Source organism: Atractosteus spatula, chromosome 23 (assembly GCF_055471065.1).
Source record: "Atractosteus spatula isolate fAtrSpa1 chromosome 23, fAtrSpa1.hap1, whole genome shotgun sequence".
NCBI lineage: Eukaryota > Metazoa > Chordata > Actinopteri > Semionotiformes > Lepisosteidae > Atractosteus > Atractosteus spatula.
In genome coordinates this window covers 15,404,755-15,429,712 of record NC_142728.1, presented here as the reverse complement: position 1 = coordinate 15,429,712, position 24,958 = coordinate 15,404,755, and the positions used below count along the sequence as shown (strand labels likewise).

At 47.3% G+C, this 24,958-nt stretch overlaps 2 protein-coding genes and 1 long non-coding RNA gene across 7 annotated transcripts; 1 reads left to right on the top strand and 2 right to left on the bottom strand.

Moving 5' to 3' along the window:
* Nucleotides 1-1,365: 1,365 nt before the first annotated feature.
* LOC148816264 (uncharacterized) lies at nt 1,366-18,036 on the top strand. The gene is made up of 2 exons (XR_016094747.1): nt 1,366-1,477; nt 14,548-18,036. It is a non-coding gene; the product is annotated as an uncharacterized LOC148816264 (long non-coding RNA).
* LOC148816265 (uncharacterized) lies at nt 4,275-11,805 on the bottom strand. 3 transcript variants are annotated; one of them, XM_088940458.1, is made up of 2 exons: nt 11,468-11,805; nt 4,275-6,848 (listed from the first exon to the last, which is right to left on the bottom strand). In XM_088940458.1, the coding sequence occupies exon 2, from the start codon at nt 6,766-6,768 to the stop codon at nt 5,425-5,427; it is 1,344 nt and encodes a 447-aa protein (XP_088796584.1). In that variant the 5' UTR covers nt 6,769-6,848; nt 11,468-11,805; the 3' UTR covers nt 4,275-5,424. The 3 variants fall into 3 exon arrangements, with proteins under 3 accessions (XP_088796584.1, XP_088796586.1, XP_088796587.1); XM_088940460.1 differs by lacking the exon at nt 11,468-11,805 and adding an exon at nt 9,933-11,411; XM_088940461.1 differs by lacking the exon at nt 11,468-11,805 and adding an exon at nt 9,893-11,138.
* Nucleotides 14,807-24,341, bottom strand: fbxw2 (F-box and WD repeat domain containing 2). 3 transcript variants are annotated; one of them, XM_088940456.1, is made up of 7 exons: nt 23,673-24,341; nt 21,525-22,034; nt 20,033-20,227; nt 18,579-18,712; nt 18,042-18,128; nt 16,521-16,690; nt 14,807-15,994 (listed from the first exon to the last, which is right to left on the bottom strand). In XM_088940456.1, the coding sequence occupies exons 2-7, from the start codon at nt 22,012-22,014 to the stop codon at nt 15,742-15,744; spliced, it is 1,329 nt and encodes a 442-aa protein (XP_088796582.1). In that variant the 5' UTR covers nt 22,015-22,034; nt 23,673-24,341; the 3' UTR covers nt 14,807-15,741. The 3 variants fall into 3 exon arrangements, with proteins under 3 accessions (XP_088796582.1, XP_088796581.1, XP_088796583.1); XM_088940455.1 differs by having other exon boundaries at nt 14,807-15,782; XM_088940457.1 differs by lacking the exon at nt 20,033-20,227 and having other exon boundaries at nt 14,807-15,782.
* Between the last annotated feature and the right edge of the window lie 617 nt (nt 24,342-24,958).

Sequence of the window (24,958 nt, the reverse complement as noted above, 5' to 3'; positions counted from 1 at the left end):
ATTGAGTCATAAATGTCTCAGGTCTTAAACTCTGACAGATTTGTGTGTTACTTGGCTGCAGCTGAGAACTTTCTCAACAGCCTGTGCAGGCTCTCTGGTCTGGACATCAGTTGTTGGACTGAGTCACACGGACTGAGAACAATGCCAGGTGGGTTTCATGGGCAGACAGCTCTCTCCTGAAGGAGAAGGGTCAGAGGGGGGACCCTTCTCATCCCGCAGTCAGTAGCCTGAGGTGTGTGTTGGGGTTAATGTTTGCCAGAGAAGCAGGTGTGTTTGATGCAGGCGGGCAGAACCTAAGAGAGCTCTGGGTTTGTGTGTAGGAATGGTTGTGGTCACCAGGGAAGCAGCTGCCAGCCACAGGGCTACTGGGGTGCAAAGACGAAAAACAACACAGTGTGTGTGCGTGCATGGTGTGTGACTGAGGTGACTAGGGACAGAGTGCGTGTGTGCATTCGGCAGCAGAGCTGCTGTAACATTACCTTTCACGTGTCTACAGTACATAGAGCATGTTCTGCCATTCATTCGCCTAGTCATGTATTCTAATTTGAACATCATTTCCAACTAATCCTCCTAATCTGTTATAATCTGCAGAATTCACTAGTTCACAAACTCTTCTAGAATTTAGGACATTGAGCAGTGATCCGAGTACAGCTTCCTGTGGTACTCCACTAATTACACCCTCACAATCTGAGTATTCACCCTTTACCTGTACACTCGGTTTTTCTATTTAAAAAACAATTCTCTACCCAGAAAAGTGTTTCAGTTATGTGGTCCCATTCTCATCCTTTTTACAGATGGTCCTATATAAACAATTCTCTAGTCCCTGGGTACTATCCCTGTCTTGAGTGACTGTCAGTGGAGCTGTGCCAATGGCTTCAATACAAACTTTGTGTATCGGCAGACTGCAGCATGATGTTGTCTTCTTCCTCAGTGAATACCTGAGTAAAAACTCATTTAGTAGATCAGATATTTCCCTTTCATTGTCTAGACATTTAACATTTTTTGTCCAGGATATACTGTGTTGTACTTCATCTTGATGGTACCGAAAAAAATATTCTAATTTATTTTAGCCTCCAATGGAATATTCCTTTCAATTTCTCTCAGCCTTTCTAATCTCTCTTTTGTATTTTTGAATGTATCCTGTTAATTCTATGAAGTATTTTCTTTCCATTATATCTGTCCTAACTGATTTCTTGAACCTTTTGGGATAAACACTTGCTTTGGAATCAAGCTGACCAGTTTCTAAATACACTTCAAAGCACACCATAATATGATCACAGTTCCCTAATCGTTCTCTCTCCTCCGTTTGCCTCAGGCTGACTGTCCAGGAAGTATGGAGTGAAGACACTAGGGGAGCAAGAGAGCCAGCTAGAAGGTCTCCCAGCTCTGGAAGAAGAGCTGGAGTGACTGACTTTGCAGTTCCTGAATGAAGTCTGGCGTGTCTCCACTGCGAGGACAGAGACCAGCCTCAGCAGAGGTGAGTACGTCCCTCTGCGATGGCTGCGAGAATGAAAGAGACACAAAAATAAAGTAAGAGAGTGTGATGAGAAAGAAAAGGAAAGGTGTTCTAGTGTGTTAACGGTGTTTGGAGGCCCTGTGATCTGTACCAGAGTGGGGAAAAAGATGTGGAGTGTAGATTAAGAGTAGGGGAAGTGGGAGCAAAGTCCTGTACAGACGGGTCTATAATGAGCTCACCTAGTGGGCTGGGACCGGTCTGTCCATACACATTAGAAGTTTAGGAATCGGGAATTAGCGCTACCCATCTTATGTTTTAGTTGACACATTCCTTAAAGGGGAATGGCAATAGTTGCTGAACAAGATATGTATTAAACCTGGCAAACCTGTTTTGGGATTTGGTCGGGACCCTCCAACTCTTGAGCAAAGTCACACGGGCTCCTGAATGTAAGGAATGCAGCACAACCTCTGGTTTACAGAGTCCTCCTGTCACCGGAGTGGGTCAGTAGTTCGCACATTTTCGTCCAAGAGAAAGAGCAACAGTATACTGGTGGCTGTGAAATACCAGCCACCCTTGACTGGCCTTCCAGGAACATGGTTAGACCACCCTGACATAGTCAATGAAAAATAGTGGGTCTGGATTTATCTGCTATTTATTTGCTGGGCTGGAAAAGTGAGCTCATAATTGGTCAGCATGTATTACAATTCCAAAAATTCCCCCCTCTCCGCTCAAAATACAGTTCTACCTTAGAGGGTTCAACCTACAGTCGCGTCAGAAGTATCTGCAAGACAATTATAGACAGTAGCTTCAATGGAAGAAGTGTCTTTGGAGGTTGATCTAGAGATAATGACTGTTAAAAAAAGAAGAAAGAAAACAAGGTTTCGGCTGTGGAGCCTTCTTCAGGTGTGAGAATTAAAATTATACTCACACCTGAAGAAGGCTCCACGGCCAAAACGTTGCGTTTTCTTTCTTCTTTTTTTCAGCAGGGAATAAACCTATTACTTGTTCCTTTGCAGCCTGCGCATGCTGACGCAGCCGCCCACCTGAGCTACTGTTGCAGAATTATGAGTTGTTGATTTGGAATGCAGTGTTTTTAGAAAATCACAAATCTAAAAAGAGTTTATCATGTCCACATACAAAAACACATCCGATAACTTTGATATATTTTCCTGTGTTCTTAAATATTAAAGATTTTAATAAAATAAGTGGGGGGGGGGGGGCTGCATGTTGGATTAAGGTAAAAAACAGGAGGCTCCATACATACAGTACATATATCTACTGTAGGTACATGCAAATATACTGTAAGTAAAAGGTACAATTCATACGAGAACCACAGTGGCTCAATGGGCCAGGGCTCATCTAGCTCTCTGTAGTGTGAAGTGGACTAGAGAGCACGTGCCTCCCTCTCCCCCTGGAGAGGAGACAGGTGACACACCCCCCAGCAATGCTGGTCTGCATTTACACAGCTGGAGCAGGGGCAACTGGGGTGAAGACCTCACTCAGGGCAGGGGTCTGCAGCAGAGGCTAGAACAAAAACCCACCCTTTCTGAGTCCCAAAGCTTACCTGTGATAAGGCAATACTGATTCCAAAACCAATTGAAAATACCAGGTTACAATGAGTGACTATAGTCACTAATGAAAACTAAAACTGGCCAATCATATCATATTTTTGTTTTACATCCCATCCTAGTGAGATAAGGGAGCAATGAGAGGGCTATGGAGTTTCACATAGGGTACAAAAAGTATGATATTTAAATAATTACGGCCAGTAATGCTAAAAACCATGAGTAATCCATGTGTGAGAGCCGGGGTGAGGTGTCAAGTCGAAGATGAAGCAGGCAGGGCAGGCAGCACAAAGAACAGGCAGAGCTCAGGATGCGCAGCAGGGACAGTGGTATGCGCAGGGGCTGCAACAGTGCACCTAGCATAGGGGTCTGGCACTGCAAGTGCAGTGCGTTAATTTAGAGGATTCAACAGACCCGTAGTAAAAATCCAAGCTGAGTACAGTAACGGATAATCAGAAGACAAGGTCAGGCTGAACGGAAGATCCGAAGACAAGGTCGAGGAATACAGGACAGGCTGATCAGACAGAGGTCAGAGGCGCCGAGAGCTGGTAAACAGACTCAATGTCAGAGCGCTGAACGAAAGTCGTGTTGAAATAACCCTGATTGTGAGATTAACTGGGGGCTGATGGTGAGGGGTGCCAGCCGCTGGCAATGGGCTGAACAGAACCCCATGAGGGAATCCCGCTCGTTGCCGTGGGAGCTGATGACTGCGAGCCCTGGCCTGCCGCAGTGGGTCTTATCATAGATCAGCAAATGCAGTTCCGCCCCAGACAGGAGCAACCAACCTCCCAGGAGCCTCCAGCTTACCAAGAAACAGGATAACTGAGGCAAAGAGCCTTTTAACCAAGTGTTATCTCATTTCCTGTATCTACGGTTTGCATTATGCAAATAATAGTGGAGCAACAATTTGCAAATGTGAAGTAAAAAGCCCTGCTCTTGAAGCAACAGATCCAGTGTGGTTCAGGTCTGGTTCTATTGGTCCCCATAACTTAATGTTTTCTTTCAAACTCTGCTTTTAATTACCTAAATCGATTCATTAATGTCTTAATTGGACCAATTCACCAACTTCTTCTCTTCAGGTGCTACAGCTTAAAGTGATCAAAAAAGCTGGCCTACTTTTGCTTGCTAATATTTTTTATATATTACAAGACAACTGTACTGAACTAAGTGTACATGTGTGGGAGTGTGTTGTTTTAATGCAAAAAATAAAAATAATTTTGACACCAATTTAAAATACCAGATCACACAACCTCTAGCAAAACTGACCGAGTGGAATTTATGCAGAAATTCAGAAAATTCTAAAGGGTTCACAAACTTTCTAGCACCATTCTATAAGCAACATTGAAAATATAATTATTAAAGTCCCAATGAAAGATCTATTACACAATAATAAATCAATCATTAATGAATAAAAAACATTAAAATGAAAAAAACAGAGTTCAGTACAAGCAACAAGACACTATAAAACAATGAATAATATGTAATTTAATAACTCAATATTAGGAATGAAATCATGTACTGTAAAACAACTATAAATGCTGTTTAAATCCACCAACCTGACAAATTGTGATGAAGTTACAAAGTTACAATAAACCTTTATCTTTTCCTATTTGCCCATCAGTGTAAGAATTGTGCTGATTTTTTAAGACAAAATTGAACCAAACCTTCTACAACACCGTTCCAAATGGTACTACAGCACTAGAAAGATGCCTCCACATCCACTGCAGCTGTGAAAAGTGGCAAATTGTGAATCATTTTGCACAATCGTGTATAAAAATAACAGACTGGAAAGGTGTTACACGTTGACTTTTCTCTGCATAGGAGCACTCAGGTTAGTAACGCGAATTAAAAACATTTTTGTATCCGATTCAGACTGACTAAACACAAAATGTCAATCAGTACAAAGTCTTGTAGCGGTCCAGAAAAAAATGCGTGACACTTTCTGGGAAGTGACACTTCTGTAAAAAAACTGTTCAGTCACTGAAAACACTAAGTAGCTCTCCGCCACACTGTAAGTCAAAAGGTGACAACCGGAAGTTCTAAAAAGAAAAGCAATTTCTGGGCAACTTCCGTCTCTCAACTGTGAAACCACGACGGACGGCCATGGTGTTCTGAAAACCAGGAAATGGTTTTTCCAAGACTCCGAGTCTCTCACCAATGCAGCCTTTGAGCTCCTCTAGAAAGTTAGAATTCTTTCATTAACTTAGCTTTTTTTATTATATATTATTTTTCGTAAAATTACTGAACCAATGCATCCCATTCACTGGGTCTTTCTTATTTCATTTCATGAAGTTTAACTATTTTCAAACACTTTGGCCTATACTGCATCTTAAAGACCCCACTGGTGATGCAGTGTTCCAGATTTTTAGTATTGTATACAAGCAGGATTTATCCTGTCCCCTCTTATTTCTTCCCGAGTACCTCCTGTAAAACATGGTCTACGTTCCTGGTGAGGGAAGCTTTGTATCTCCACAGGGTGGTGTCTCTGATCAGGTCCTCCTTGCGCAGGTGTGGTTGTTCTGGGGTTCTGTAGTGATGCATCCTGGCTACGGTACCAGACACTTTCAGCCAGTCCCCACTGAGCCACGGAACGTTGTGCACTGAGGTCCAGATCATGGCCCGCGGGTTCACGATCAGCTTCCTGGGATTGAAGGTCAAGAACCTCTCGGGCTCGCGGTGCACGTGCCTCAGGATGTTGACCCCAGGGATGGACGCCCAACGCTCCAGGTCGAAGGTCCCGTCGTCCCCGAACACACTGTAGGGAAAGACGGCATTTTCGAAGAGGAAAGCGTTCACTCCCAGGTGCCTCCTGGAAAGGAACCTCATCATCTCGCCCCAGTCCTGGTGCAAGTTGGGAACAATGACTTCATCGATGTCGTTCAGGACCACGTAGTGGCTGGAATACATATTGTCGTAGATGCAGTCATTCAACGCAGTGACCTGGCCATAGTAGTGCACGTCCCCTGGGTGCACATGGGGTTGCCACCCAGCAGAGGCTTTGAGGTGCAAGTGGATGTTCCAGGGAATGACCTCCACCACTCCCAGGGCCATGTAGTAGTCCAGCACCCTCTGCATCAGGGCACTGCAGCTGCTCTTGTAGAAAATCACTCTGTGAGCCCCGAGAATCCTGTACATCTCCACGGCCTGCACAACCTGCAGCACGTTGCTGTAATTCCCAAACATCGTGGAAATGCACACGGAGAACTTGGACGGGAAACCTGCGGAGATGTTTTTGACGGCGTTGCGGATTTTCAGGAACGAGCCGGGTGGGTCCATCTGCGGGCTGACGCCGACGTGGACGAATGGGAAGTCCCCTGCCCCAGCGGGGGTCTTGCACAGGAAGTCGGCTGTGCCATAGGGGAAGTTAAAGTGTTCGTTGTGAACGAGCACCTTTGCCTTGATGGTGAATATCCGCTTGGTGTCGCTGAAGTGGCAGTAGAAATTTGGATACCCAGCCCGGTATACAATCCCTATAATACGCACCATGCCAGGTGAAAACCTGTCATCGAGGTATGCTGAAATCACAAATGCTTTGGCATTTTCCACACGAACTATGGCTTGTTTCGCAAGACTGATGCCAGACATGCTGACACTTGTCACAGAAGAGTTGCCGGCATTCCAGAGCTGGTCTCTTGGCTTTGGTGGGTTAGGTCTCTTTTGGGAATGAAAGTTACCTGTGTAAAGAAACCAGACACCACTGCAAGAAATTACCAGCAGGTAGAGATACTTAGTCCTGGAAAAAAACATCTTGTTGATGTTCAGGTCAATTTTCTCTGCCCTCTGTTGTCCTCATCATGGAGGCATCTGATAGGTTTCCATTCCACATCCTAGGAGAAGGAAAAAAAGGACAATCTGACAAAGCAATAGTAAAAAAATATCGCAGGAAGGACAGAAAATACAGAATTAGACAACTTGGAATGAATTTGATGAAGAAGAAAGCCAAGTGTTGGTGATCTCCAACTCTCCACCCATCACCTAGCTGCTTCATTCAATTCAGGGTCATGGGGGAGCAGGGGCCTATCCCAGCAAGCAACAGGCGCAAGGTGGGGTACAGCCTGGATGGGCTGCCCATCCATCGCAGGATACTCCAGCCTTTGTCTATATTTATCCAAGGGCTTTGTCTTTGCCAGTACTTTCACCCCCGCCCCCAAAATGGAGGTCAAGCTTGATGAAACATTAAAATATCAGAGTCTGGGTGTTGGTGAAAGAAGAGCTGTTTATTACACTTGCAAACGGGAGAGTAGCTTACCAAAGCCAGTCTCCCTGAACGGTTATAAAGTTAGTCTTTTTATACAGTGTAACAAACAAAGTATCAGCACATACATCATATGACTTGCTAACTGTCGACTCAGTTCTTTCCGTTCTCATGCTGGTCTAATGGAAAAGACCTCCTTATACTGTATGACACTTTGCCAGAAGTCAGCATTCACAAAACAGGATGTGACAAGTTTCGCATAGACGTTATGTGAAATCGTGAACGGACAGCACTTGCTATGCGTTTCCTGCTGACAGGCAAAGACTATGCAGCTTAACCTTTAGGAGATAAATTGTTAAAAGCATTTATTCTAGATTCTTCCAGGTCAGTGACCTCCTGGAATGGCTCTACTCTTTAATATTTTGAATTATCTTGGAAAGCATAAACAGCACAGACATGGTTAGGGTCTTGAATTAAAGAGAACACCTTGGAGATCCCTTCTGAACCTTCATACTTTAAGTATGTCTTACTCAGTACACACACTAGAGATAAATATCAAAAACAGGAAAGAACAGCAAACACATTTTATTGTCCTTGTTCAAAAGGCAACATCTCAAGTTGTGGAACACCTAGGATGACAATTTGCATAACAAATTGGCAGTGAAACAACAAACAATAAAAAATTGGCATGGATTTTTCTGATGGCTGGTCCTGGAATGATTTTCTCCTCCTTCCTGGAGAGGTGAAATAAATAACAGAAATCAGTCCAAAGTCTAATTTCTTCATTGTGTTTTCCTGTTGTATTGACGTCTGGCTGTGCTAGAGAGCCCACATATAATGTTTTCGGAGGGGAAAAAAAAACCGTTTTTGCACATTTTCTAACACTACTGGTGTGTATTTATGACAGATTGACGAGAGGCTACAGTATGTGATCGATCTTCAATTTCTTCATAGAATACAAACTAAAAAAGACTGGCAATACAAGGACAGCTCTCTTTGCAAAAGCCCTCCCTAAGACGTCTCTGAATAGTCAGAATTCGATGAATGACAGGTGTTTCTTCCTATTACATCAGCTTTACTGGTAGCCCGGCCGGTTTTGAAATTTACGGGGTCGTTTGGCAGCTACGTGTATTTTTTTTTTGGTTTACTATATATTCCGCGTGGATTTACATAGGAAAGTTTTACTCTAAAAACGTCACTTTTTCAAAGGTAAGGACCTCATGTCTTTTGATGAATTTTTGCTTCTGTGATGGCATTTTGCTGGAGAATCCATTACCGATGGACTCCGGACCTTCTCTCAATTGAAACGCTACATATACTGTACCTTCGGAAACTCTTTTCTTTATGCTTTTGTATCTGGATACGAAACACTGCTGAAAAGATTAGGTTGTCCTGTTTGTTGTGATGTACGGTTAGGAGTGTTGCGTTTTGACTTTGCTGGTCAAAATATTTATAATACCCCCGTCGTGCAGTTTCTGTCTGAAGTGTTGTTGTCGGCATTTACGCTTTGTTTCTTACGAAATAGTGTTTCTGTTGTAAAAAAAAAAAATGATTGTGGTAAGAGGATAATGGAGATCATTTGCATTTGTGTTATTTTGAGAAATGATTTTAAAAAAAGTTGTTTTTAGTGATGGAAATTGTAGCGTATTGAGCCTAGTCGTCAGAGAGCCCTACAATGGAGTCTATATTTACCCTTTGCTGACCTAATGATAGAGCTAATCCAACCTTTAAACTTGGAATTAGTTTTAAATTCCTAGGCATGCTGGAGGGCTGCCTTTTAACTGCTGAGAGTCATAAGTGACTCAAGATCTCCAGGTCACCATCAGAGAAGAACACTTGCGGAGGCTCCAGTCAAGCCACCTAGTGCAATTAACAATTCAGTTAATTAACAAATCCAGGGCTAATCCTGTCTACGCTGCAGTGTGATGAGTTTTGTCCTGATGACAGAGGATTCATCGCTGTGTTGAAGAACTCGTTGTGTGTGAGCGGCGGGTGCCGACGCGAGTGCAGATGTAATGAAACAGCAGCGCCCTCACAGTGAAGCAGAGTAAACTGGCCGGAATCGAGCGTGATCATTTCGACGAGGTTTCCTTGTTGGGACCCTGGCATCTGATTAGCAACAGTATTTTTGTAATGAACAAGTGAAGGCGGAATCTACACTCTTTCAACAAGCCGGACTGGATTGTCCTGTCGGGGAAAAGGCGATGTACTGTGTCTTTCCTGGATAGCTACTGCAGTGTTTTATGCCTCGTTCAGTTCAGTGGAAGGCGTTAAAGCAATGAAAAATGAAGAATGAGGAAATGTTAACCCGAAAAGAGCGTGCTGGAACACAAAGCTTAGACTTTAAATTCAAAATGTTTTTTTAAACGTCGCACAAAATGCCGAGTCAAACCATGGCAAATACAGTAGAGCGCGAACACGTACAATTCATAACCCATTTACTTTGCATTATTCCAGAACAGCGATGTTTATACAAAGCAGACAGCGCCCTCCGAGAAATCGTATCTATACGGCACGGACACTAAAGCATGGAATGATAAAAAATAAACGGAATAAATATTGCGTCCGATTTCACTTGATCGAAGCCCTCAACAGCAGGCACGGCTAGCCGTGCAGTAAACCGAAACAAATCGAAAATGCCCAACTATTAACATAAAAGATATAAGAAATACAGACCTTCCCCGACTGGGCGTAACAGCGAAGACGACCATCCTACCTGATCCACTCGAGCGTCCACACCTTTATTCCACCTAGTTTCTGTTTTTAGTATTAGTCCGCACTGTGCGAGACCGCTCTCCCGCCAGACCCGTGTCCAGCACAGGTGCCCTGGGGCTGCCCGTGGGGAACCCGTCCTTCTGGACCGGGAGCCGCGGAGTGACGAGCGGAGAAGTGCGCTTCTTCCTCTCCTCAGGCCCCCGGGCGAGGGCTCTTCCTGTAGTCAGACTGATCATCCCGAGATGAAAGAACAGATACCTAGCGAACGCGGAAAGGAGCTGAACGGCGCTGCTCGTGTGATATTTCCCCTGTTCTTGTGTAAGAAGCCTAGAGTACCAGCCCGACACACCGACAGCTTCTCCGACCCCAGTCTGTGTTGGATGACAACTGTCAGCCCTCAGCCATGAGGACGAGAGTTACAGAAGTTGACGGGAAACTTTGCCTGATCGCACTGGCTTGACCGGGGCCTCTGCGGCTCTTCCGTTCTGCTCATCAATTGAGAGACCTGGGGTGACTTACTAAACGCGATAGCAAAAAGGCAGCCCCTAACATTTTCATAATTAAAACCGATTGAAGAGCTCAGACCACTTTGTGATCAGACCGGGCTAGAGCCGTCACCGCCGAACGAATATACGGTTTCGCCAACGTTTTTGTTTCCTCTGAAAATTTGAATTTAGTACAGAATGTTAAAACTAGTTGAACAGTGTTATTTGATGTTCATTATCAAGACGAGATATAAACTAAAAAAAAACTCATCGATATGTTGTCTAATAATAATAGTAGTTGCACAATTTAAATTCTAAAGATTTGGTGGATAAAAACCCGGAACCAGACAGAACAGGTCGGAACGGAATTACGTTGTTTCTTAAAACAGCGAGAAGAGTTCAAACCCTTCTCACCCCGGACACGGACAGTAGTGAGAAGTGAACTCCTCTCTGGAGAGGATCGTGCTCCGGCTGCGGGAGTCAGATCACCGCCTGGGTCTCCGTCAGCAGGTCGTATCGCTGTGCGGCTGTGGTTTGATTCGTGGGGAACTGGCGCGATCCAGGACTGGGTGCCAGGTCCTCTCGATTATTGTCTTTACAGCCATGCCATCATAAATTTCCGTTTTCCCGCCTGGAGTCAACAAAACCGCAGTCTGGGCTATTTTTATATCATTGTATCACTTTATAAAAACAGCAGCAGCATTGTTCTCTGCGGAAACACGGCGCTGTATCCGTTGCCATATTTTGCAAGCTACAGCACGAAGCGAACTCTTCCTTAAGCGGAACGCGGACAGCGTGAACCCAGAGAGTGCCGAACAGCTGGAGTCGGTCGACGCGCATAGAAACGTCTGTAGGCAGAGGTTTTAGAAACCCCCACCCTGTTCAAAATGAACGTGGGATTAGATCAGATGAAATGAGAAATGGTGAAAACACTCGAAATCGGTTCATGAAGATGCGCCAAGGCTCACTGGTAAGTTGGCGCCGATAGTGTGCGCATTAACAATCCAGAAAGAGGCGATGTGTCCCTCCCCCTCGCCCGGGATCTACTCACCTTTGCACCTCGAGTCCCGGGAAACTTTGTCCAACGTGCTAAGAAAGATAACTTCAAGTCGCGCCTGGTTTAAGCATTGCTGCCACCAGTTAAAAAAAAAAAGTCCTCACCCTCATCTCGTAATTACGAGATAGCGTACTGTGTGATCACGCAATAGCACAGCTGTCATGTAATACCTATATCAAGTAGGGTGTCAGCACGCGTAGGCCGCAAAGAAACAATAGGTTTATTATCTTCAGGTGGGAGAATGACAAGGCAGTAAAAGCAAAAGTGTTTACTGCCTTGTCTTTCTCGCACCTGAAGAAGGCTCCACAGCTGAAACGTTGTGTTTTCTTTCTTCTCTTTTCAGCATGGAATAAACCTATTACTTGTTCCTTTGCAGCCTACGCGTGCTGACGCAGCCGCCCACCTGAACTACGAAATATTAGGACGTGCTCGTTAAAGCCTCTTCGTAACAACACGCACTTGCTCGCTCATGCTCGGCCACATCCGCAACCCTTCGGATTAGGGTATGATATTGGTGACAATTATAATTTTCCTGTGCACACAAACGCACAGAAGATACTGGTATTAAAAGCAAAATCAACCGCCCCACCCCCACCCCCACCCCCACGGGCAGACAGAAACTCTGTCAGAACTGCACCTCTCGCACCGGTAACCGAGCGCTTGATCTCGGCAGACGGGGTCACGCGGTCACCCGAAAAACAAGGCGCTATATCTCGGGAACGGAAGCAGCTGCGAAGTTACTTTCAACTGCACAAAAGTAGCACTAACGAATGAGGAGAGTTTCGTCGTTTGTGCGGTCGGTGGGCGCGGGAGCTCCTGGTGCACAAGAAAAAACATCAGCCCGTACCATAGTGAACTGGTGCAAGTGCACTGGCCAGCCTGACCGCCTGCAGCCGTTTCCAGCACCACACACAAAGCCGACGAGCCCAGCCGATACATCGAAGCAGCACCCACAAACTCGCTGAGGTTCTCCAAGCATTTTTAATATATACATTGAAATAGAGTGTAAAAATAAAGACATTCAGTAAACAGTTAAAGTTTTGCAACGCCAGCAGAAATGCACTTATCATTCACAGCATTCGGTGACAGGGATACGACCAGCTTGGATGCGCACGCGTTTTCGCCAGGACGGAGGAAAGCCAAGGACGCCATTATATTAATAAAGAAACATGGTCATACTTCCAATGCTTGTGGTATTTAAAGAAAAAGGCAGCAGCCTGATTTGGCAACCGGACGCCTCTACCCCTCGCTTGAAAGTCTTACAGTCCCGGGACACGTGAGGAGATGACCGAGAAACCCGTGACTGTCGCTCCTACCTCCTACTCGACTGCTGTTCCGTCTGCTCTTACCTGGACAGGCCCCCTGCGAAACGGCTGAACCAGAAGGACTTGGGGAGAAATCTTCCTCCTGAAGAAAAAGAGGAGTTCCCTGATCCTGGCTGACAACACCCCTGCTCCAGCCCCGCTCAGTTACATATTAAACCCTTAACCACTTCTTAAACATACTTAGACCCCCCCCCCCCTTAACTACTGCATTTCATAAGTAGCAGAAAACTCCAAACTGCTCAGTAGAAACCAAAAAAAACCTGAAAATGTTCCAATTAAGTTACTTATTAGCTCAATTATGACTTCAATTAAGCTTAGCTGAAATAGAAACCAGGACCCAGATTGGGAATTTCTGATATCCCCTCAGTCTTTACAGAGGAACACAAAAAAGGCAAAAGCTGAATAAAACGAGCTTGTGCGAGTTTAGACATGCTGAAAATATTAAGATGTCACTTGATGAAGTATAAGACATAACAGAACCAGCTGATGTTTAAATAAAGTTAATTACCAGAAGACTAATTTAAATCTTTAAGAAGTTTTAAGTCTTTTAGTAAAAGACAGGATGGTCTTTCTATTGGGATATTCCTGAACTTAATAGGGAACCAAGATATTTCTTGCAAGTTGAACAAAATCTTTAAGTTAAAGCTGAAGTTGCTAAAGTTCATAGCTTGTCTGGGTCTTTAGAACATGTCTGGTGTCTTATGAGTGAAGGTAGGGTAATTGTACAATGTATTAAATCTACATTCCGCTCTGTATCACTCCTCCTTCACAGGGTAATGTTCCGGTTAACAGTTCTCACCTCGCTACAGAGCACCTTCTTACCTACAGACCCATCCCTACACCGAATAGAATACGGCACAATCATTGTTTCACTTCCCTAAGATTCTGGGGAATTTTTAAAATCCACAACAGATGGAACAAGGCACAAGATTAGGTAATCTAGGTTTAGGGGCTAAAACAAAATACTGTACGTATGTTTCAGGTGATCTACTTAAAATCACTTCAATTTAGCATATCAACAGTATAAAACATATTCAAAACCTTTGCTTGAGGAGGACAGGTAGTGAGCTTTTCTATATTGGCATCCAATGACAAATTGGAAAGACACCGATTACAACCCAAAAAAACCTCCAAGATCAATGGAGTTTATTAATTCTCCAAAGAGATCCTTTTCAATTTGGGGTTTCGTCCCTTTAAAAGATAACTGGTCACTCATGCAAAGAGAACTAAAAGTGAGACACACCAGAGGTGTGGACAAATGAGGCATCAACGAAGTTCGGTATGTAACTGCTTGTGTTAACAAAACAATCATTGAAAGTCCTCAAAACGACTAGACTGCGAAAACGTGAATTAGTCGGAGAATGCCTGGTAAAGAACAAATCGCAATGCTTAGTGCTTAACTTGGTCTTTGCCCAGTAAATATCCTTAGCGTGAGAAATCTCCACAGGGTGTAAATATATACACACAAGCAGACAGACAGACAGCATGTCCATACTACTAGCATGAGGCTGCGGGGGTACCTGCTGATCCAAGAGGAGGAGGTTGTCAGAGTCTGGCGCACTGCAGGAAGACTTGAGACGGTGCAGCCTGTCTGACAGAGCTATGAGACATCTGGCCACTGCCAGCTGAGACAGGGACACACTGACGAGAGCGGGAGAGCTAGGGGACATTTGCTCAGGAGCTGCAAGCCGCCCTCTGCCGTAGTTCAGATTGTCTGAGACTTGCCCCCGTTTTCGTTCCCATTTACAGAAACATCTCACCCCTTCCCTCTGCCAGCCACCAATGGTCTTCGCTCACTTGAAACATTCGCCACTGAGCCAACCCCCCACCGCGCATGTAGCCGACCAGCAGTGAAGAGCAGACTGACGGGGCTCCCACTGATGACATCATCAGAAAGCCCGCTGGACAGATCGCAGGGCGAGCACGGGACTCCCTGGACCACCAGCCCCCCAGTCCCAGGGGACTCTGCACAACGGTATGACACCATCACACAACATTGCTTACTCTCCCGTAGGCAACGTCTGGACTATAGGGGCTCAGCCTACACTCCAGGCTTTTATTTTTCAAGTCAGTCTGTCCAGCAAGCCAAGGACACAGCACAATCCTGGCACTTCCATCTGAAGCTTAACTACATACATGATCTTCAGAATTATAATCAGGTCGTTAGGTTCTGAATAATTAAGGATCAATTAAGACACAGCTGTGCAGCAAGATGGAAGTGACAAGGCTGCGAACGCATGGTCCGGGTCGTCTGCAGGCGCACAAGGGAAGAAGGTGGCAGAAGCGACACGGCTCAATTTCCAGACAGGGAAACCAGCCTCAGCCCCTCGCTGGGAGGAGCAGAACGACAGCGGCTCCCAGCAGCAGGACGCATGCGTCGCGCGGGCAATCCGGGCGCGCCGACTGGCTCGTATTCGCTTCGTCCCTTTCAAAAGCGAGTCCCACAGAGTTTGCTGGGGAGTGAGAGAGGAAACTGCGCGCGAGTGTGCGTGTGTGCGTGTGTGCGTGTGTGCGTGTGTGCGTGTGTGCGTGTGTGCGTGTGTGAGCGCTGGATGATTTTTTTTTTCAGGTGCAAAACTTTGGTTCATGCAATATCTGACGTCGTGGTCATGGGGTTTAAAAGAAGCAGCACCAGTTACGTCGTGTCCCGGGGGGGAGGGGGGCCGTCAGGGGAGCCCAGGAGGGTTCTGCGGGCCTAGCCGTTCTCCTTCCACAGAACCAGATGAATGCTATGGTCCGGCATGCTGGTGGCAAACACCAGGCCCGAGTCGTTCTTGCCATCCAGGCCGTTGAGCCACGCCGTCACCCCGGGAAGGAAGCTGGAGCCCCTCTTGGACTTCCTGTAGGCAGGCAGGGGCCAGCGCCCCGTTATGGCCTCAGTCCTCAGGTCCATAATGTACAAGTGATGGTTGTCGAAGAAAAGGGCGAAGACTTCCCCGAAGCTCAGTAAAGACAGGTTGGCCGAGTCCTGCGTCTTGATAACCCTGCAGCACAGAGGGCGAGAGGGAGGGTGATTAGGTGGTGAAACACAGTGTTCAGCCCTTCCTGATCCGGCTGGCTCCTCGCTCCCCAGAGCTGGATCCAGCAGGGACTTCTGCTGAGCTCAGCCTCCGCGTTCCTCTCCAACCGGATCGCAGGCGGTACGACCTGGGAAGGCAGAATTCCAAGAATGCTGTCGTCCTGCTCGGTCTTGCACCTGTGCCAGACGAGACGCGCGGATCAGGCAGAATTTCTGCAGCTTCTCGTCATGACACAATAATGAACGCAATCGGACGATTTAACCACAGATGACCTCATTTGTAATATTACACAAATAATCAACATTCAAACGCTGCCCTTATGAAATGACTGCCCGATGTTTTTGCACATTCACACACGGTTTTAAAAAACACACAAGAATGTAATGATAGTATTTTCTGCACAACAAAAGTTGCAATCTTTATCATCAATCCAGCACAAACAAACCCAATGCCTGGAGGTGGGGGGAGGGGCGGGATTTGGGGCCTGGGAGCCCCTAAAGGTTTATCTCCTCCTGCTGGGAGTTTGTGTGTTCATCACCTCTGTGCCCACATGGTACACTGTTGCTGTACAATACCGTCAACCTGCCAAGCTGTGAAGGGCTCTGGGGCCCTACAGCAAATAAAGCGACTTGCCTGAGACAAAAAGGGGGAAAAACACACACAACTGGGAACGCTGAGCGCGAGCCAGTGCGGAAACGCTACCTGAGAAGCTGGTAGCTGGCGAAGTCCCACTGGTACAGCCCCAGGTCCGAGCTGCACACGATGTACCTGCCGTCAAACTGCAGCCGGGGCTGCAGACACACACTGCGGTTCTCCGACACCGACAGGGTCCTCAGACACTTGCAGTTGATCTCCCTCCCGATCGGCCAGATCTGAGCGTGGGAAGAGAAGAGGAGGCGGTGTCACTTACCGCCTGACTGCGCTCCAACAGCAGTTTAATAATAACAATAATCATCATGGCCAGCAGCCATGTCACTCTGCAACTCATAGCGGGCAGCCCCACTGGAGCTCAGCAGGCGTGAGCCTGGTCAGTACCTGGATGGGAGACTCCTGGGAAAAACTCAGGCTGCTGCTGGAAGGGGTGTTAGTGGGGCCAGCAGGGGGCGCTCATCCTGCGGTCTGTGTGGGTCCTAATGCCCCAGTATAGTGACGGGGACACTATACCATAAAAGGGTGGCGTCCTTTGGATGAGACGTAAAAAACCGAGGTCCTGACTCTCTGTGGTCATTAAAAATCCCAGGGCGTTTCTCGAAAAAACTAGGCGTATAACCCCGGCGTCCTGGCCAAATTTCCCCATTGTGGGCCCTTCCCAATCATGGCCTCCTAATAATTCCCATCTCTGAACTGGCTCCATCACTCTGCTCTCCTGCCCACTGAGAGCTGGTGTGTGGGGAGCGGACTGGCGCATCATCCAGGTGGGGCTGCACACTGGTGGTGGTGGAGGGGATCCCCATTACCTCTAAAGAGCTTTGAGTGTCCAGAAAAGCGCTATATAAGTGTAAGCAATTATTATTATCATCATCTTTATTTCATATAGCACCTTTAAAGGGGGCTTCTCAAAGCACTATACAGAATGACAACAACAATAAAAAATATGCAAGATACGCATGATGAAAATGCACCATGAGAGGAGCCGGTAGATGGGGTGTGAATACAGCAGGAGCAGAGGGGTGAAGAACAGAGCCAGGTCAGTAAAGGCTCTTCTGAAGAAGAAGGTTTTGAGTCTAAAAAGCCTCAACCGTGCATCTGTAGCTGGGCCGGAAGAGTAAGCAAAAATTAGTGGACATTAAAACGATGCCCAGACGATGAGATGAGACCAGACAGCGGGACCATGGGGCGAATTCGTGTAATGAGAGCGTGATGAAACAAGTCAACCAAAGGCACGAAACCGGACTTCCCAAGGTTAACAGAAATATAAAATATACAGCTTGAAATGAAGACTCCCCAGGTTACAGCAATGACACTAAGCTCACGTGAATATTGTAAACGTATGTGTATGTTTTTTGTTGTCATTATAATGTACTGCAACTGGACAGAATGGGGACATTTTCGGATCTATAGCACAAGTGTATACAGTACATACAAATATTTTCGGTGTGGTGTCCACAAGCATTTGTACACAAGAATGTCTGAGAAACATCTGTAACTTGTCGTTGCCGTGGGTGGGCTTGCGCACAGAATGATGGAGAAACACAATAAAAATTAAGTTGCAAAAGAAGTTACCTTGATCTCGTACTTATCGGCACTTAATAAAATATAATCCCCAGGACTGTGCATCAGAGATTCCACTTGACTCTTCTGTAAAATCACCTATATTAGGGCAAAAAACAAGGTTTTGACATGCTGAATCAAACAAATACAGGTGGACATTTAACACTATGTGGGCTCCAGCTTACTGCTTCCAAAAGTCATTTATTCTTATACAAATACTGAACACCCAGAGTACACATACAGTACATTCATCCAATCAAGGCGATTTCCCAAAAATTAAACTGAAGAGCTCCAAGGGGCTCAAGCCATATAGCCATAGCTATAATGTTATACAGTATTACAGCACTGACATCTGCACTTTTTAAACTGACTCGCATGATGCTCATAAACTCGAATCACAGGAGGAAGAAATGCAAACATTGAGCCAGGTCAAGGTTAAATTGGTATTTCTGCTAATCCTTTGCACTCTGCTTCCTTCCTGTCCTCTTATAAATGAACTACTAACCCTTTGGAAAGGAACTTAGCGCAGGCCCCTCTCCCTCCACTCACCTTGGTCACCCACTCGGTGTGCCCAGTGAGGGTGTTGAGACACGTCCCGGCCGACAAGGCCCAGACCTTCACGGTGAAGTCCGCAGAGCCGCTAACTAAAGTGTCCAGTTCGTCGTTGTAGTCTATACTAAACACTGGCGGGGGGGGGGGGGGGGGGGGGAGAAGGAGGAGGAAAAAGACAGTGTTTAAAGCTCTGCAGGGAGCAGAGAAGTACCTGCTCCACTTCAGGCCTCTGGGGAGGTCAGATAATTAGGAACACTTCTGCCACAGACTGAAAAAACTGAGCTGGAGGAGGAGCCAGCCTTTAACATCCCGCTTCTAATGAGAACACATGGCAGCGTGGGGGCTTCACTGTAGCAGGACCCCTTCAGCTAAATGCAAGGGGCTGACGCACAGAAACCATCCACAGCGCTTGAAGGACTGCAGGTACAGAGCAGAAACCCTGCAGCAAAGCCGAGACAGATTAACAGCTCTTAGTAACCTGAATCAAGCCTAACTGCAGGAAAGAACTGAAATTAGTTCAAAAGCTTTCTCCATTTCAATTTTTCAGCCATCTGTTAGTTGTTTCTTACTCAGCTGTTCATTTCAGGCTTGACCGCCTGCAGGCTCTTGCACAACGGGAGTAGTAACAGAATGTACTGTAGCTGCTGTTTCAGACTGCATCCATCAATACACTTTTTGCCCAAACACAGTAAATTTGCATTGTTTTCCATTTACCGAAGCTAGTACAACACTTTGCACAGTCCCTGTTATTCACTGATGATTAGCTACAATCATGCAACTGTTTCACTGCGCTCCACTGGCCTGGTCACGCCGCGATGAATCCTGGGACAGTTACAAAGCGACTGCAGGGAACGGGTTCTTGTGGAGAGTGACGGCACACACCAGGGGGCGCCGCCGTCACCGCGGCCCATCTCGGACGCACACGCGGTACCTCGGACATGCGGATGAGACCGCTGTCACCGGCGGAGACTCGCACACCTGCCCGGGAGAGGACCGGACACGCCCGCCTGTCACTTGACACCTCGCGAGCTCCGGGGCTAGCCCGCGGCCGCAGTCTGCTGGCCAGAAGAGGCCGCCAGCTCTACCCGGGCAGTGCGACAGCCTGGGGAATCCCAGTGACATGACTACAGCAACATCTGGACCAGGGTTCTCCGCCCACACCAACGCAGGCTCACTTCCCTGCTCTGTCACAGTGCGTCTTCCTCGGTAAGCAGGGGAACCGGCTCCTGCTGCACCCCTGTTGCCTTCCCCATTGCCTCTCCACAGCGTGTCTTTATACCCCAGGAAACTACCTACACCTCCGAGCTCCGGGGCTGCCCAAGAGCCCTCCCGCCAGTAAACCCTGCAACGGCTCGAAATGCTCTGCAAAGGGAGTTCTCAATCCAACCCCCCCCCCCCCATCCCCGAACCACAGCACTCCAAAGAAAAGGGAAGATGCGTATCCAATCTACCTGCACCCGTGTGACCCCGGAAATGCTGGATTTTGGCACCTGAGCTCCACTCCCAGCAGGCTATCGTGTTGTCGAAGGAGCCCGTCACCAGCTTCTGCTCGTCAAACTTCACCGCCGCGCAGGTGTGCGTCTGGATGCCGTAGATACACTGGCCCGTGCACACGTCCCACAGCTTGGCAGACAGGTCGTCGGACCCTGGCCCGCAGGAGGAAGCAACATCAGTGGGAGGCTCGTGCGCCTTCTGGCACACCGTCGAGGAACGTCACACGTATTCAAATCGCACACACACACACACTTGTGAGCCCGTGGGAAAAACACTGCGCACAGTTTGTGTTGCCACTATCATTCCAAAGGAGTCCGGCAGGACACTCCCTTCCCTCCCCTGACCGGAGCCCGAGAAACGACGAGGACGTCCGAGTCAAGTACTGCACCATCCTCGAAGGAACTGATGCACTCGGACCCTGTGGACTCCTCAAGGATCAAGCCAGCGAACACAAGTGTGAACTAATGGGAAAGTTAGTTTAGTTCTTAGTTTAAAACTAAGAACGGGAGATACTTCCTTACAAAAAAAATGGAATTTGTAAGAAGTCGCCCAGCCCCACTGTCAAAACCGATATCCTGGCTTCTTTCAAGAACCGGTTGGATAGGATCACTGGATCCATTAGCTACTAATGACCAATTAGCTACTTAATGAGCCAGGACGTCCTCCTGTCATTTGTGACCTTTCTTTTGTCGTTAACCTCATTCTCGGAGGCAGAAGCTGCCCCAGCAGACTCCCCAGCAGCTGCCCCAGTTCAAATCCTTGTGAACGTTTTCGCTTTCTGAAAGTTTACCCTGGTCGTTTCTTAGAACACGGAGGAGCAGTCTCAGTCCCACAGCGGAACGTTTTCCCCTGACAAGTCGATGGCTTGTGGCAGACTGACCTGTTTTAACCCCATTTCTTCCACCACAAGTTCTTACTTCTGCATCTGCGTGGAGCCCCAAACCTCCCACAACAGAGATAACGATAAAACATTTCGTAACGATTAAAACGGTATACAGAGACCTGAGATGTAAGAGAGCAATGAGCAAGAGTAAATGACTATTCCCACGGATAAATGGAGGATCCCTATTCCAATATGCTGAATTATGATTATCTTCCAATATTAGAGCCACACAACACTAATTTTTGCTTCCCTTCTCAGCGGATTATTAACGTTCTTGGTGTTTAAGCCAAAAACCGTCAGACATGCCAGAAAGTACTTTTCGGACGGCAGAGAACCTAACTGCCAGTGATCGTCGCCGGGCCTGAGCTCCCGAGAGCTGTGTGCACGTTCGCCCACCACCCCCAGACTCCGCCTGCTCTCCCACTCGTCTTAACGGGTGAATACGCCCGAATGGGGACACCGATTTCTTTTTAATTAAAAGGCTCAAGGGATTACAGCACGAGCTTCCTTGCAGAACAATAAGCTTAAAAGATTTGAAAAAAAAAACCAACAGAACGCGTGCGAACCTGTGCAGAGCAGCCCGTCCTTGTAGTAGAGGGCATACACCCTGGCGCTGTGCCCGATCAGGGAGGAGGTCTCAAACGCCTCCTGCTCCTTCAGCTGCTTCATCCTCAGCTTGGCCTTCAGGTAGACCCCCTTCCAGTGCGCCGCGTCCTGCAGGGAGTCGTCGATCTGCCAGCCCAGGTCCCGGCACGCGGCCTGCCACACCTCGGTGCAGGTACTGATCACCTTGTTCCACTGCTTGCACACCAGGCAGCAGGTGAGCAGCGTCGAGGGGTCCAGCCATCGCAGCAGGTAGAAGGAGAGCTCGAGGGGCAGCAGCCGCAGGAAGTCCCTCTTGAGCAGGGTCTCCAGGCGGGTGGAGAGGTGCCGCAGCTGGGTGGCCCCACTCAGGCCGATCAGGTGGTCCAGCGACTGGTTCTTCTGCGGGTCGCTCAGCGTGAGAAAGGAGGCAGAGACGGACTCCAGCCATCCTTCGAAGGCCTCCTTCTCCATGAGCTCATGGGGAAGTTTACCTGCCGGGAAGGCAAGCCAGCGTTACGGGGGGAACTGCAGGCCCAGCTGCCCAGACCGCTTATCAAATCTCGGTAAACAAAATAAATTCACCGACGCTACAGACAAAAATGATGCATTTCGAATCAAGCCCCAAATCGTCAATTTGGTGAAAGTGCTGTAAGTCGCCACGTTGTCGCAGACTCGCGTTCGAGTTCCCACGAATTGGGACATGTGGCGGCCCTTCCTGCTCACTAGTCACTGTGATGACGGATGGCATACACGTAGAAGCAAATAAATACAGGTTATGCATCAGGCATTATGCCACAGAAACGTTCCAACGCAGGCAGTTACCAAGCGAGTAGTATTTGTCGGCAAAACCGTCTCGAGGTCGAGAGCAATATTTCTATCGGATTAAGAGAGAGGTTTTCACAAGCCTGCTTGTTTATAATCTTAACCTCAACAGACGTTTTGTTGCCTCGTTCTGAATGGCAGAACATGGCGCTGCGCAGTCCTGGAAAGTGTGTTTATTTTGCCATCTAAATTGGAGGTTTAACAAGTTAGCGTGTAAATTTTACTTTCATTGTGGTTTGAAATGCGCTCATCAGTGCCGATTCTTTCTAACCCCCGAAATATGAAAACCCCCTTTAAAGAGGCCTGGCAAAAACTAAGCACCCTTCCACCTGCGGCAAAATGGTGAAAACCTGGAAGGTCAAATTGTTTGCTGCTGGGCTATACCACAACCCCAGTGCTTGGCGAGTCGACGTCAACGGCAAGAACACACCAGGCATTTTTAGATATTTGCACAAGGTTGATTTTAGAGAAAAAAAAGAATGCACATTTTTTCCCCACTCACATCATCCTCATGTGCCGCCCGGACAAGAGAGCAAACAGCACTGTACCGAAAACGAAACGGAGATTCTGGAGCCTGTTCAACTACAGGCTTTCTATCACTTATTATAGAACAACGTGTCAAAATGTCAATAGCAACACTATTGGACACAACCGACGGACACACACCACATACACACTGCGAGGGGGCTGGCTCGAGGATGACTTGAGGTGTCACAGACGTGTCGGCCAGGCGAAACTCTCGCCAGACCCCAGCCCCTTTGGCTCCATTACAAACTGGCTGATCTAACTGCACACAGCCCAGACCTCAAATCTAAGGATTCAGGCAATATTATTTTCAGAAACACATGCACAGGTCAATTGATATCTGTGTGTGTGGGGTGGGCGTGTGTGTGTGTGTGTGTCTGTGTGTGTGTGTGTGTGTGTGGTTCAGGTCCTAGAGAGAAACAGAAGTCGAACCTCAATTCCATGTCTGTCGCACCCCCACCCCCAAAAAAAAAACAAACAAACACAGAGGGACCCCCTGTAACCCCTCCTCGAGTAAACTATCTCCCCGAAATTCTGATATCAAGATTATAACGAAGCGCAGCCTTATTTCAAACGAGTACACCCCGCGACTAGACGGACACTGGGGTGCCCTATTTACAATGGGGGTTCCTGTGGCCCGGTTTAATCTACCTGCCCCCCCCCCCCCCCCCACGGATGTTTGAAACGAATTGTAATTATTAAGGCAGGCGGGGGGGAGAGAAACAGCAAAATTGCACAGTGAAAAGGGGAGTAAACGGAGAGAAACATGCCGAGAGTCTTACCATTTCCCGCAGAAGCCGCTCAGCAGACGGGCGGCAGCAGCTTTCAGACATAGATCGCGGCCGGTAGACATTCAAGCCGAGAGAGAGAGAAGGGCGAGTTTCCCCCCTCCTTCCGAAATGAAGACCAGAAGACGAAGAAGAAGAAGAAGAAAAAAAAAAGAAAAGTCGCTCCGGCTTTTAGAAAGAAAAAGATTTGAAGACGGGGCAAACCCTCTACAGAGCAGAGAACAGGCGGCCGCCCCTCCCGGGAGGGGAGAGAGCCGTGTAAACAAATCCAAACGCCGCCACGGCCAGCCTTTCGCCCCGCCAACACCAGCAGAGAAGCAAGCTGCCGGCGGAGGCTGTTTCTGTGCCGCTGCCTCCCACCCAGCGGGCTCGGTCGGCCTGGGGTCTCACTCGAGCGGGGAGGCTCTCCCAGGGCCGCTACTGCCGAGAGGCCGCCTGGGGGTCTGTCTGCTCGGACAAGGAAAACGGCAGCGACGGACACGTCTGTTTTTAACTAGGCAGACGCGAGACGGGATAATAAACGCTAGGCTTGTTACAGTTTTGTTTTGTTTTGTTTGTTTTTTTCTCCCTTCTTACATGTCTTACTCCTAACTCGACCATCCCCTTTTTTTTCCCTCCTCCACAGGAACTGCAGTGACAGGAAGCGATTCGTAGGAAGTTGTGTTTGACACACTTGACTAGCGGGAGTAAAAAAAAATTCTCGAACTCGCCGCAACCTCATTCAAAAACCAAGATGGCCGACACGCTTCGGCTTTTTCCGGGCCCTGTCCGACTCCTGCCGAAAGGTCTCCTTATGGCTGGGTACGTCACAGAGCATGTTTATTCCCACAATGCATAGCGCCTGCACGCTCCAAAAACAGTCTTCTCAAAATCGTTTTGACCAAGTTATGCATTCATACTTGAGTATGTTAAATGAGAATAGAATGCCGAAGAAAGACTGGAAATACCCAAAGCATTATTAGCTTCTGAATGTGTTGAATGTACTTAAGGTTCTATTTAAATATTAACCACTTATGTTTCACAGGAATGCTTGTACCACAATGAGCATGTTACATTACATGTGTTGACTGGATTTGCTTTCTAATTAAATGAAAGGATTCTATTGCCAACTGGAGGACTATTTTACATATTTGTTGGAAATGGCAGGTGTGGTAGATAAACACATTAATATCTGAAACTCATTAATGAAAGGAACCCCTCACTAAAGTACTCTTTCTTCTATTCATTGGTAAATCTACTCACTTTAACCTGGTAACTTTGACACCTTTTATTGACGTTTC